Consider the following 13,552-nt stretch of genomic DNA (forward strand, 5'->3'; position numbering starts at 1 on the left):
CTGTAGTCTTATTTTTAGGGGAAAACAACAGCAACAACCTCTATTTCTCCTTTTCTCTTGAATATAAAAACTATTGTCACTGCCACAAAACAGAACAAGTTTTTTGGGGGGGATTATTTAAAAAACACACACACAAAAGTGAGCAGCGAGGAAGTCGAAAGAGGAACGGTTAGCTGCACAAGGCCAGCCATTGCAAGAACTGCCCCCCCCCCATGTGTATTGGGGATCCACTCAGAATCTTTTCCCAATTTGCTGTGAATTGCCCAAGCACCTAGGTTCGCGGTCCATACCTTTGACAAGCTATGCACCAGGGCATCTCTCAGCCCCATAACCCTAGCGGTGGGACAACGGCTTGGGCTTCCATTTATTGCAGCATTTTGGAAAGAGCCCCCCTTGTCTGGGGCAGCGATGCCAGGGCACCGGGGTGAGGAGGGGGGAGGAAGAAGAAGAAGAGGTCCCCTTTTTCGACAGCAAGCCTCCCGGTGCGCACGCGGCCAATTCCGCTGCGGACGACGCCCCTGCTTGGAAACGGCTCTGCTTTTTCTTTCTTTCTCCTTTCGAGAGTATTCCTGTAAATTCTACTTTCTGAAGCCTCCTGGGAGGTGTTAACAGAAGTTCTTCTCTGTCCCCCCCCCCCCCCGCCGCTGCATATTGAATCGCAGATTGTAGACGTGATCGATTGCAGCCCTCCCCTTCTCCTCTCCCTGCGGCCGTTCTCACCCAGCTTTGCTCGAATCCTTGCACGTGGCTGGACTCTCCCCCCCCCGCCCCGTTTCTTAAAAACTAGAAAAAGGGTGTTTGTTGAGTTTTCAGAAACAACCACATCCGAACGAAATAAACAGGGCAGATTAAAGAAAGCCCCTTTTTCATGTAGCGCCTAGTACTAGTTGCTGAAAACTTCAGGAGGGGAGAGGGCTTGATTCCTGAATTCTGGGAGGTCACCATGAGAAAATAATAATAATAATATATTATTTATACGCCGCCCATCTGGCTGAGTTTCCCCAGCCACTCTGGGCGGCTCCCAATCAAGTGTTAAAAACAGTAACCGTTAAATATTAAAAACTTCCCTGAACAGGGCTGCCTTCAGATGTCTTTTAAAGATAGGATAGTTGCTTATTTCCTTCACATCTGAAGGGAGGGTATTCCACACGGTGGGCACCACCTATTCTGTCTTGTCAGGATTCAACCTCAATCTGTTAGCTGCCATCCATCCTCCAACCGCCTCCAGGCACTCACACAGGACCTTCACCGCCTTCACTGGTTCTGATTTAAAGGAGAGGTAGAGCTGGGTGTCATCTGCATACTGATGAACACCCAGGATCCCGGACTAGATGGGCCATTGGCCTGATCCGGCACGGCTCCCCTTACATTCTCGAAGCTGAAATAGCTCTGCCAGCGGAGCACGAGACACTTTAAGTCTCTGGGTTGTGGGTTCGAGTTCCGCATCCGGGCAAAAGACCTCTGCGTTGCAGGGGGTTGGAGTAGTTCAACCCTCACAGTCCCTTTCCCAGCTGTACAGTTCTATACAATCCTTCCAAGCGCCGCAAGCCTGCCAGATTAGCCGGCCGCCTTGGCTAGCGCCGCCCGCTCTGGCTGGCAGCATCTCTTCGGAAGGGACGGGGCTTTCCTGGATCGGCCTCCCTTTTCTCCTAATCTGGAGGTGTCGTCAGCGGGTGGAAGCTGGGGACTGCCAGACAGTGTGCCGGCCAAGCAGATGTCAGTCGGCCGGGGATCCCCATAGGGGTGTTCTCTGCCGGTTCTTGAGAACTTAAAATAATAATTTCTCTACCTCTCCGGCTCCAGCTGAGCCAGTCGCTTTTCAAATCTGCAACGGCTTCTTACTGGAAGGATGGTGAAGCAATGGAGCCGGGGGGGGGGGAGAAAAAGGTTGGGGAGGACGGTTCTTCCCTCTGGGTGGCAATAAGGACTTTGCACTAGTAAAACCGAAACTGATGATGTACGCAGAGCAGCAAGGGCAGCAGAGACGGGAGGCTGCTGTGGCTTATCATGATTTTTTTTGACCTGCCGTTTCCAGAGGTCAGAGAGCTGGTTTTTGCAGCCACCTGCACGGGGCTGGATTTAGGTTTGATGAAGCCCTAAGCTACTGAAGGTAGTGGGGCCCTTTCTATGTCCAGCCGTCCTTTGCCAACAACAAATTGTTGCCGCTGGTTTTTTGTGTGTTGAATATATGCTATATGGTCATTTATGGACCTAACAGGTATCTCAAGCCATTTGCACATCACAAAATACAGTGGTACCTCGGGTTACATATGCTTCAGGTTACATATGCTTCAGGTTACAGACTCCGCTAACCCAGAAATAGTACCTCAGGTTAAGAACTTTGCTTCAGGACGAGAACAGAAATCGTGCTCCAGCAGCGCGGCGGCAGCAGGAGGCCCCATTAGCTAAAGTGGTGCTTCAGGTTAAGAACAGTTTCAGGTTAAGAACGGACCTCCAGAATGAATTAAGTACTTAACCCGAGGTACCACTGTATGTATTTTATCAAAGTAATTGTTGAACTGAAATACAATTAAGAAGTATATTAATAGTTTAGTACAATTAAGAAGAAGTATATTAATAGTGAAATAATTATTCAGCTCTAACTTAAAATGATTTTTTATTCGTAACAAACTTAATAATGCAAACACATTGGCATTTGGCAATAAGAAAAGTTCATTTGGAAACACAATTTACAAAGACTCATAATCTAGTCTCTAGAAACTTGCTATAACATGAAATAATAAGAGGTGTAAATATATGAAGCAAACTGCTAATAATTAGAAATAGCAGAATGTAGGCACCCTATATATAGAAATGAGCAAACCAGTGATATTTTAGGGAGCAGGCTTCCATCCTAGGAGCCTACACAACACAAAACACTGTATCTAGGTTTTATTTTATTTCTTTTTTCTCTTATATATTCATAAACACATCCTCACTGCCGCTCCCCCCAGTTTACAAAAAAGCAGTATTCAGAATAGCAGTTTGCATAACGACCCACTATGGAAGCCAATAGCGCAATAAAATCCCAAGCTGTAACAATTACCCGCACGTTTATTCAACGTGCAATCAAAGCTCATTTAACTGATCAACAGAATGGATCGGTTTGCTCCAGTGGTACCAGCTTGTCAAAATCGGGTAGCCATTTACGCCACAAGCACACTATCGCTACCCAATCGCCTCCTTTGGGAGCCGCTGGGTTTGGGCATCCAGCTATCACTTGGCAGTAAAGGTAAAGGGACCCCTGACCATTAGGTCCAGTCGTGGCTGACTCTGGGGTTGCGGCACTCATCTCGCTTTACTGGCCGAGGGAGCCGGCGTACAGCTTCCGGGTCATGTGGCCGGCAGGACTAAGCCACTTCTGGCGAACCAGAGCAGCGCACGGAAATGCCGTTTACCTTCTCGCCGGAGCGGTGCCTATTTATCTACTTGCACTTTGACGTGCTTTCGAACTGCTAGGTTGGCAGGAGCAGGGACCGAGCAACGGGAGCTCACCCCGTCATTGCGGGGATTCGAACCGCCGACCTTCTGATCGGCAAGTCCTAGGCTCTGTGGTTTAACCCACAGCGCCACCCGCGTCCCTAGCACTCGGCAGACTTGCGTTCAAATCCCCACTCAGCCAGGAAATGCAGCGGGTGGCCTTCGGGGGGGGGGCGGGAGCTGCTCTTCTCTCAGCTCAGCCCTACCTCACAGGGCTGTTGTGAAAATTGAAAGAGTCGAGGAGCGGGGAGAGGCGCCGTGCGTGATGCCCCTTATAGGCAAAATATTCCAGTAATGAACCAATTAAAGAGCCATCTAGCTGATCGGTTTCAGGGGGTTAGATGAGCCTCACCCAGCGAGGCAGTTCTTATCACGCCCTTCCGCAAATTCACCGTTCCCTCTTTCCCTTCCAGGCAATATTTTGATTTCTACTCCGGCGGGCAGCCGTTCTCTGACGCCAGCTATGCAACTCCAGGCCCCGCCGATTTCTTGAAGAACGGCGACTTTCCTCAGGTAAGCCCCGGCACCCACCATCCTTTGAGCGTCAGATCTGTTTTCTCCATTGGGATTAGGTCAGCGTTCGCGGTGCGTGGGTTTCTTCTCCCTTCACCTTCCAGGGAAAAGAACAACCTCTGCTTTCTTGCTTTCGTTCTGGACAGGTTCAGGAAAAGGGTTTATGGCGAAGGCAGATGTGCAACGACCATCTGCCGTGTGATTTGACTGCGTCAAGTTTGGAGGTGATTGAGTGTTTGTTGGGCCGTTGGCCTTATTCAGCAAGTCCTTATTATGCTCTTAGGGTGTTTTGTGTTTTGTGCGTGTTTTGAAACTGGTAATAGTCCCTTTCAGAGATGGGCTTTACCCAAAATCTTTCTCTCTCTCATTTCTTTATATTGTTGTTGTTGTTGTTGTTGTTGTTGTTGTTATAATTTAATTTAATTTAATTTATTCATATACTGCCCTTCATTCAAAGATCTCAGGGCGGTTTGCAGGACAAAAATACAGGAGAAAAGCACAATAAATAGCGTGAAAGCAAAAGAAAACAATGATGTATTTTCGTTCGAAGAAGTCAGTCCTGCTGCTAAATGCTGCTGTAAATTACAATTAATCCAGAATGCGGCAATTAGACTGGTGACTGGGATCTGCTGCCGAGACCACATAACATTGGTCTTGAAAGACCTACATTGGCTCCCAGTATGTTTCTGGGCACAATTCAAAGTGTTGGTGCTGACCTTTAAAGCCCTAAACGGCCTCGGTCCAGTATACCTGAAGGAGCTTCTCCACCCCCAGCATTCTACCCGGACACTGAGGTCCAGAGCCAAGGGCGTTCTGGCAGTTCCCTCACTGCGAGAAGCCAAGTTACAGGGAACCAGGCAGAGGGCCTTTTTGTTAGTGGCACCTGCCCTGTGGAACGCCCTCCCACCAGATGTCAAAGAGAACAATAATTACCAGACTTCTAGAAGACATCTGAAGGCAGCCCTGTTTAGGGAAGCTTTTAATGTCTGATGTATTATAGAATTTTAATATTTTTTTGGAAGCCACCCTGAGTGGCTGGGGAAGCCCAGCCAGATGGGTGGGGTATAAATAATATATTATTCATATTCTTATTATACTAACATGAGCAAAGTATTGCAAGGCATTGCTTTTGAGTTTATTGGTGTTGAGAAACCCGGTCCGCCTCTTTCCTAGAGGCCTAAAAGTTGAAGCGTTAGGAGAAGCTGAAATTTGTCAGGGGAATTTGGAGAAAGGCAGTGTTCTTTTATCCGATTCCCTTCTAACGAAGGAAAGCAACATTATTCCACCTGAAACTCGTGGTGATTTAGGGATGACTGATACTGGCTGATGGTATTACTTTTGTTCCTTCCTTAAGTTCAGTGGTTTCCTCTATTCAGTTCCTCTCTTTCTTCTCTGGCTAATAGCGCTGTATTGTGATACTTATTTCATTGTAACTTACCTGTAATCTGGATTTGCTCTGTTGTTGTTGATGTTGCTGATACTTATTAAATTTGTATACTGTCCTATACCTGCTGGTCTCAGGATGGTAATATATTATAATGAGGATTATTACTGATTATATTTAGAGCCTTTGTACCACCCTCTGCGGGCAGACAGGCTCCCAGGGAGGCTGGCATACCATCCATTAGGTAAAGGTAAAGGGACCCCTGACCATTAGGTCCAGTCGTGGCTGACTCTGGGGTTGCGGCACTCATCTCGCTTTACTGGCCGAAGGAGCCGGCGTACAGCTTCCGGGTCATGTGGCCAGCAGGACTAAGCCGCTTCTGGCGAACCAGAGCAGTGCACGGAAACGCCGTTTCCCTTCCCGCTGGAGCGGTACCTATTTATCTACTTGCACTTTTGACGTGCTTTCGAACTGCTAGGTTGGCAGGAGTGGGGACTGAGCAATGGGAGCTCACCCCGTCGTGGAGATTCGAACCGCCGACCTTCTGATCGGCAAGTCCTAGGCTCTGTGGTTTAACCCACAGCGCCACCCGCATCCATCCATCCATTAAGCTACGGTTAATTAAACAAGGCAGCCCCTGCCCCTACAGGCTTACAGTCTAAACACACACACACAACATGCTGGATAGCTCGGTTGGTTAGAGCATGGTATTGAGGATGCCAAGGTTGCAGGTTCGATCCCCGCGAGGAACAGCTGTGTATTTCTGCATTGCAGGGGGTTGGACTAGGCGATCCTCAGGGTCCCTTCCAAGTCTATGGTTCTACGCAACGGGAAAAGGACAGGGAGGGAAGATAAGAATCGGAACTCGGGCACTTAGTTGGCACAGCTCAAACCAAAGACGACAGAGAGAGCTCTGCTTCCCCATCTCTCACAGTGCCATTACGTTTGTTATAAAGTAAAGGTAAAGGGACTCCTGACTATTAGGTCCAGTCGTGACCGACTCTGGGGTTGCGGCGCTCATCTCACTTTATTGGCCGAGGGAGCCGGCGTACAGCTTCCGGGTCATGTGGCCAGCAGGACTAAGCCGCTTCTGGCGAACCAGAGCAGCGCACGGAAACGCCGTTTACCTTCCCGCCGGAGCGGTACCTATTTATCTACTTGCACTTTGACGTGCTTTTGAACTGCTAGGTGGGCAGGAGCTGGGACCGAGCAATGGGAGCTCACCTCGTCACGGGGATTCGAACCGCTGACCTTCTGATCGGCAAGTCCTAGGCTCTGTGGTTTAACCCACAGCGCCACCCGCGTCCCTACGTTTGTTATAAAACATTGCAAATGTAATTAAGAAGAATTGAAGCCTGTTGTTGTTGTTGTTGTTGTCAGCATCAGTCTGACTCGAGAGACAATGGAGTTCACCTCCGAGGGTGAAATAAAACCGCTGCGTCAGCAGCACCGACGTGACCTCCCTTGGGGCGCCAGCCTGGGCAGTGTGGCTGGAGGTCCTGGACTGCCCAGACGACAAGACTGTCAGAAAGCTCTTCCTGATGTTGAGTCAGAATCTCCCTTTCTTGTCGCTTGAAGCTTCCTGGTCGAAGTCCTGCCCTCCGGAGCAGGAGAAAACAGGCTTGCACCCTCTTCCACGTGGCAGCGCTTGAGATATTTGAAGTTGGCTATCCTATCTCCTGTTGCCTTTGTCCATGGAGTTTTCTTGGCAGGGGTACTGGAGTGGCTTGCCGGTTCCTGCTCCAGGTGGATCACGTTTGGTCAAAACTCTCCACTATGACCTGTCCATCTTGGGTGGCCCTGCACGGCATAGCTCATAGCTTCTCTGAGTTATTCAAGCCCCTTTGCCACGGCAAGGCAGTGATCCATGAAGGGGATCAAACGTATCCATTCTTAAGGAAATCAGCCCTGAGTGCTCACTGGAAGGACAGGTCCTGAAGCTGAGGCTCCAAGACTTTGGCCACCTCATGAGAAGAGAAGACTCCCTGGAAAAGACCCTGATGTTGGGAAAGATGGAGGGCACAAGGAGAAGGGGACGACAGAGGACGAGATGGTTGGATAGTGTTCTCGAAGCTACCAGCATGAGTTTGACCAAACTGCGGGAGGCAGTGGAAGGCAGGAGGGCCTGGCGTGCTCTGGTCCAGGGGGTCACGAAGAATCGGACATGACTAAATGACTAAACAACAACAACAATCCTATCTCCTCTAAGTCTCATCTTTTCCAGGCTAAACATAGCGAGCACAAACCGTTCTTGGTTTCCAGACCATTGATCGTCTTGGTTGCCTTTCTCTGCAAACAAACCTTCCAGCTTGTCAACAGTCTTCTTAAATTGTGGTGCCCAGAACTGTGGTGTCCAGAAGGAACTATTCCTTCCCTTGATCTGGACACTAGACTTCTGTTGATGCAGCCTAGAATAACATTCGCTTTTTTTGCTGCTGCATCACATAGTGGGCTCATGTTCAGCTTGTGGTCCACTAAGACCCCTAGGCAAGCCCCTACATCAGGTACAGGAGGTGCTGAGACCCCCATGTCATCCGCGGTTTAATAGCCTAGGAGGTGAAATTGTGTTTTTATTTTATCGCCCCCACCCACCCGTGTTTGCATGCAGTGCCTGAATTAAGAGCAGTAGCCATCTATCTATATTGGTAACCTATAGTCTGTCCCAGAGTCTGGTTCTGGAGACTGTATCAAATGCTGCTTTTAGGTCAATGAAGGCAGCGTATAGTGAGGCCTGCCCTCCTGAGTTGTATTTGTCGATGAGATGTTGTAGCATTAGGCAGTGATCTGTCGCGGACCTTCCGGGTCTGAAGCCCGCTTGTTCTATTGCCAGAATATCTTCATTCTCTAGCCATTCTGTAAACTTATTAAGGAGGTGCTTTGAGTAGAGTTTACTAATGATCACACTTAATAAGCTAATCGTCCTATAATTCGCTGGATCTCCTCTGTTGCCCTTTTTATAGATTGGGACTATTATGGCTGTTCCCCATTCCCTTAGGATGCGGCCAGTGTCATCTATGTAGGTGAAGAGGGTGGCTAAGAAAGGTGACCCACCCACCCTGGTTGCAGACGTAATCAGCTGACCCGGCTGCACCTTGAGGCGCCCGAAGACAAGCCTTACCTGCAAGGCACTTGTTTTCCTTGGAAGGGTGCCAAGCGCAGTAACTTAAAAATAAACCAGGCTCTCAATCACTACCAAGTAATTGGATGCACCCCATCAAATCTGCCCACGTCTCGTCTGTCAGTTCCTGGACCAAAAGGAGGTGGAATAAAGCCAGATTCCGTACGACACGGTGTCGCGCCCTAAATAAAAATACCAGAACACGGGAGATGCTTTTCATCTATTGATAGCTGCTTCTTAGCTTGCCGGAGGGAGGCTTGTCAGCAGCTGTTCACCTGGGGCGAGTTTAGAATGGGGTCTAGGCGAGTCCCCCTCCCACCATTACCTTTTATGTCACAGAGGTCCTAAAGTATTTAAGCGAGGCTATAAATAAACTGTTGTTGCTGCTGCTGCTGCTGCTGCTGCTGTTATAATTCCTGGGTGGGCCCTTCACCCACCCAGGTTGGGTTGCAACAATTAGAATGCAACATTAATAATACAGCGCAATATTACCATATTTTTTGCTCTATAAGACCTCCAGACCATAAGACACACCTAGTTTTTGGAGGAGGAAAACAAGAAAAAAAATATTCTGAATCCCAGAAGCCAGAACAGCAAGAGGGATCGCTGCGCAGTGAAAGCAGCAATCCCTCTTGCTGTTCTGGCTTCTGGGATAGCTGCGCAGCCTGCATTCGCTCCATAAGACGCACACACATTTCCCCTTACTTTTTAGGAGGGAAAAAGTGAGTCTTATAGAGCAAAAAATACGGTACACAATTGGTCTGCAGCCAATCAGAAGCCCCACCAGACGTTCAGGTTCCAAAAGAACATTCGCAAACTGGAACAATCACTTCCGGGTTTGCGGCATTCAGGAGCCAAAACATTTCTCTTGCAAGGTGTTTGGGATCCAAGGTTCGACTGTATTGTGTTTTAATCTGGAACCTTAGGGTGAAGGGTTGGGAAGGAAGGAAGGAAGGAAGGAAGGAAGGAAGGAAGGAAGGAAGGAATCTTAGTCCTTAATTCTGTGAGACCCCTTTTGCTTTGCACAAACAAAGCAACAGGATGGTAGCAGCCAGTGATAAGGGACAGGGAATCTTCCAATGCTTTTCGATTTTTCCCCACTGAAAATTTTCCCGTTCCGTAAAGTTCTTTGATAACAGCGAACGGGTGCCAGTTGCAAAGGACAGTCTGGGACAAGCATGGAAGTTCCAACGTTTTTGTCTTTGACAAAAGCCATGCTTATTTTTCCCTGGCCTTTGGCACTCACGCAAACGTATATATGCATGTATATTATATAAATATATAGGCCCACTCTACTCTTGTGAACGTAATTTGTTTTAAGCTGGTTTTAATACTGGGGTTTTTTTAGTTTCTCCAAGCTGCCCTGAGGGTCTTACAATGGTGAACCGTTGTAGCAGGTAGTGATAATAAATGCCAAATTAGATCAGCCTCCAGGGCACCAGAAAAAGTCTCCAAAGCGGTATAGAAACAACAACAACAACAACAACAACAACAACAATAATAATAATAATAATAATAATAATAATATCATCTCTCCAAAAGCTGCCTAAACATTCCATTTTGGAAATTGTAACCTTGGTTTTATAGGGACACGGGTGGCGCTGTGGGTTAAACCACAGAACCTAGGACTTGCTGATCAGAAGGTTGGCGGTTCGAATCCCCGCAACGGGGTGAGCTCCCGTTGTTCGGCCCCAGCTCCTGCCAACCTAGCAGTTCGAAAGCACACCAGCACAAGTAGATAAATAGGTACCGCTCCGGTGGGAGGGTAAACAGCGTTTCCGTGCACTGCTCTGGTTCGCCAGAAGCGGCTTAGTCATGCTGGACACATGACCCGGAAGCTGTACGCCGGCTCCCTCGGCCAATAAAGCGAGATGAGTGCCGCAACCCCAGAGTCGGCCACGACTAGACCTAATGATCAGGAGTCCCTTTACCTTTAACCTTGGTTTAAGGAGCTGTTGGGTGCCTGGCATTTATATATCTGAGTTTCTAACCCTGCTTCCGTAAAGGTTCAGCCAGCTGAAGTTTTAGTTGCCGGCTCAACTCCTGTCTGCAAGGAGAAAAGCCTGAGGAAACAAGTCTAACCTAATATAACGGTTATTCACAAACCCATAAGGAAAGCGACCTTATACTGAGTCAGATTGAGCTGGCAGCGGCTCTCCAGCCTTGCCTGGAAAGGTTTATTTCCCCCCGTTTTCTTAATTTTTTATTTAAAAGATTGCTAGTCTTTTAAAACACAGCCCCTGCATCGACCCTGAGCCGCCGTGTTCCCCTTTAGAAACGACAGCGCAACATTTGTAACGAAAGTTCTCTTTTTTACAATAAACTTTTATTGAAAGTTTTTCCGCGTAAGATACAGTAAAAATCACACTGATCTAAGAAAGAAAAATAGAAAGGAAGGAAGTGGAGGAAAGGAAGAGAATAAAGAAGAAAAGACGGGGGGGGGGAGAGGAGGAAAAGGAAGAGACGAAAGAAAGAAAGAAAAAAGAGGAAAAGAAATAAAGTCCTGTATTAAAATTGAAGTTCTGATTTAAACAGGAGGTGGCCCTTGTTGTTGTTGTTGTTTAGTCGTTTAGTCGTGTCCGCCTCTTCGTGACCCCCTGGACCAGAGCACGCCAGGCACTCCTGTCTTCCACTACCTCCCGCAGTCTTCCACTACTCATGCTGGCAGCTTCGAGAACACTGTCCCACCATCTCGTCCTCTGTCGTCCCCTTCTCCTTGTGCCCTCCATCTTTCCCAGCATCAGGGTCTTTTCCAAGGAGTCTTCTCTTCTCCTGAGGTGGCCAAAGTCTTGGAACCTCAGCTTCAGGATCTGTCCTTCCAGTGAGCACTCAGGGCTGATTTCCTTCCGAATGGACAGGTTTGATCTTCTTGCAGTCCACGGGACTCTCAAGAGTCTCCTCCAGCACCACAATTCAAAAGCATCAATTCTTCAGCGATCAGCCTTCTTGATGGTTCAGCTCTCACTTCCATACATCACTGCTGGGAAAACCAGAGGTGGCCCTTATACAGAGTCAAATCGTTGGTCCATCTAGCCTATGGCGGTTTGCAGTGGCTCTCCAGGATTTAAGGCAGGGAATTTTTTGGTTGGCAACCTGGCATCGGGAGATCTCCACGTGGTCACAATTCGAAAAAGCACACTTGGGGGATTTCTAGACCTGCAGATGCCACCAGGGACGGAACCTGGTTCCTTCTACATGCCAAGCAGGCCCTCTGCCCCACAGGTGTAGCACCAGGAAGCTGGCACGCGACGAGGAACAACCAGAACATTCGGTGTTTAACTGGCGACGCTTTTTCTCTCTCTTAGTTGCTGTTTTGTTTTCTTCTTAAACCCGTGCCTCTTTTAATTGCAAGCCGAGGGCAGTTTCTGACCTGTGCAAACAGTTTGCCCCGATCCTTCTCGTGACATCCCCTTCTCTTGCAAGAGTACAAAAGTGTAGGTGTTCGTCATGTGTATTTTTTATTTTAAACAATCAACCCACCATCCTTCCAGAAATTGCTTCTTGCATGTTCATGATTCATTCTGGCTCGCGTCCGTTCAAAATTACCACTTCCACAGGCCGCGTGAACCAGTAGCGTGACACTTTTTTTAAAAAAAAACCTTTCTAAAGAACTATTTTCTGGTGCGGATTGGACAAGGGGCTTTTTGCAAGCTCCGTTATGGCTTTTTTGTGGGGGAGGGGGGGAGAGAAACGGCAACAAGGAACAGTTCCTGTTAGGTTCCCAGAGGTTGTGGCAAAAGTTGTTGTTTACTATTATTATTAATAATAACAACAACAGAAAGATGCCACCCTGAGAGCAGCTGTTTGGGTCTGGAACGGAAGCTTCGAAAGTTCCCTTTTCAAGCCAGCCTTCGCCGGCAACACCCCAGGGGCCGCCTTCTAAATTTAGCCTTTATTTGGTTTGCTCTTTTCCCAGGGGGTGGGGGTGGTTGTTGGCGGGGAGGGGAAACACAACTTTTAAAACCTTAAAACTTAACACGGGCCTGAGGCGGGTTGGGTTTGGAGCGATGGGAAGAGAAGCCAGCTTCGCTTTTAGGCCCCTGAACCCAAACCCCCTTTCTGTATCCTTTTGTTTACAGTGGCTCTGTGGTTTAAATTACACGACATACAGTAATTCTGCTGTCATTGCCAGTAATTTCACTGACTTACCAGGCAGGCTTCATTTCCTGAAAGTCAGCCGGGCTGGACTTAGAGGAAGACTGCGCCCTCCTCTTCGTGACTAAACCAATCCGATCGCAGTGGGGGTGGTGGGCTGGGGTGGAGGGAAAAGACCGGCTTTTTCTGCCAGGCTGCCTTCATCAGACAAGCCTCTTCTTCCTCCTCCTCTTCTTCTTGGCGCCCTCCCTTTCTGCAATTCCATGCCAATTCTTTAGACAATTTAAAAACAAAAAAACCAACCTTCCAATGCTCCTCTCCTGACAAGCCCGCTGTCATGAGGCAAGACTCGTCGCCCTTGGGTGCCAAGAAAGTCCGTTTCTCCACTTTGCCAGGGACCATCTCGCCTCGCCTCGCCTTCCATGCCGGCTTAATATGTCCCAGATGCAGTTCTGGCTCAAGTTTGCGTCGCTCTTCAAGGTAACTTTTTGAAAAACATGATTTTTTAAAAATTGCGTTGACGTTTTTACAAACATACACACCTTTTTCTGTTTGCATTTGGAGCCCCGCTTTGCATTCTTGGCATTTCAGAGTTGCGGGCGCTTTGAACTTTGTGTTGTCTTAAATTTCAGGTGTTTCCCACCCCCTCCAGGGTGCTTTGCTTGGGGGGGGGGGCAGGAGGGAATCAGCCAAACAGCGGCAATTGATCAGATGGTTGCAAAGTCCACGAAACTTTTTATGGAAAGATTGTGGAGGGCTCTCTCTCTCTCTGTGTGTGTCTATGTGTTTGTTCTGTGCCACGGCAGCATTCGAGGAAGCAAGAACGGGATATTTTACAGAGAAGAAACCATTTGTCAGGGTGAGGTTTGGAGAGACGGTCAGGAAGGGGGGGTTTCTATAGCGTGCAAAAGTGCACAGGGGTAGGTCTGCGCAGCTTTGACAACCGGCTCTCCAAAGACCCT

The 13,552-nt window shown here is 48.3% G+C and overlaps 1 protein-coding gene across 4 annotated transcripts in view; it reads left to right on the plus strand.

The window, feature by feature from the left end:
• The window catches only part of SBNO2 (strawberry notch homolog 2), a 108,406-nt gene that overhangs the window by 35,458 nt on the left and 59,396 nt on the right, over positions 1-13,552 (plus strand). For 3 of the 4 annotated variants that reach the window (XM_080988741.1, XM_080988739.1, XM_080988740.1), the window contains one exon: positions 3,894-3,993. In XM_080988741.1, the coding sequence (XP_080844867.1) occupies positions 3,894-3,993 (100 nt within the window). Of the gene's footprint in view, positions 1-3,893; positions 3,994-12,784; positions 13,071-13,552 lie in introns of those variants that run through there. The other variant, XM_080988742.1, reaches the window with a different exon arrangement.

The sequence above is a fragment of the Podarcis pityusensis genome, assembly GCF_964106645.2.
Source record: "Podarcis pityusensis genome assembly, chromosome: 18".
In the NCBI taxonomy this organism is placed as follows: Eukaryota; Metazoa; Chordata; class Lepidosauria; order Squamata; family Lacertidae; genus Podarcis; species Podarcis pityusensis.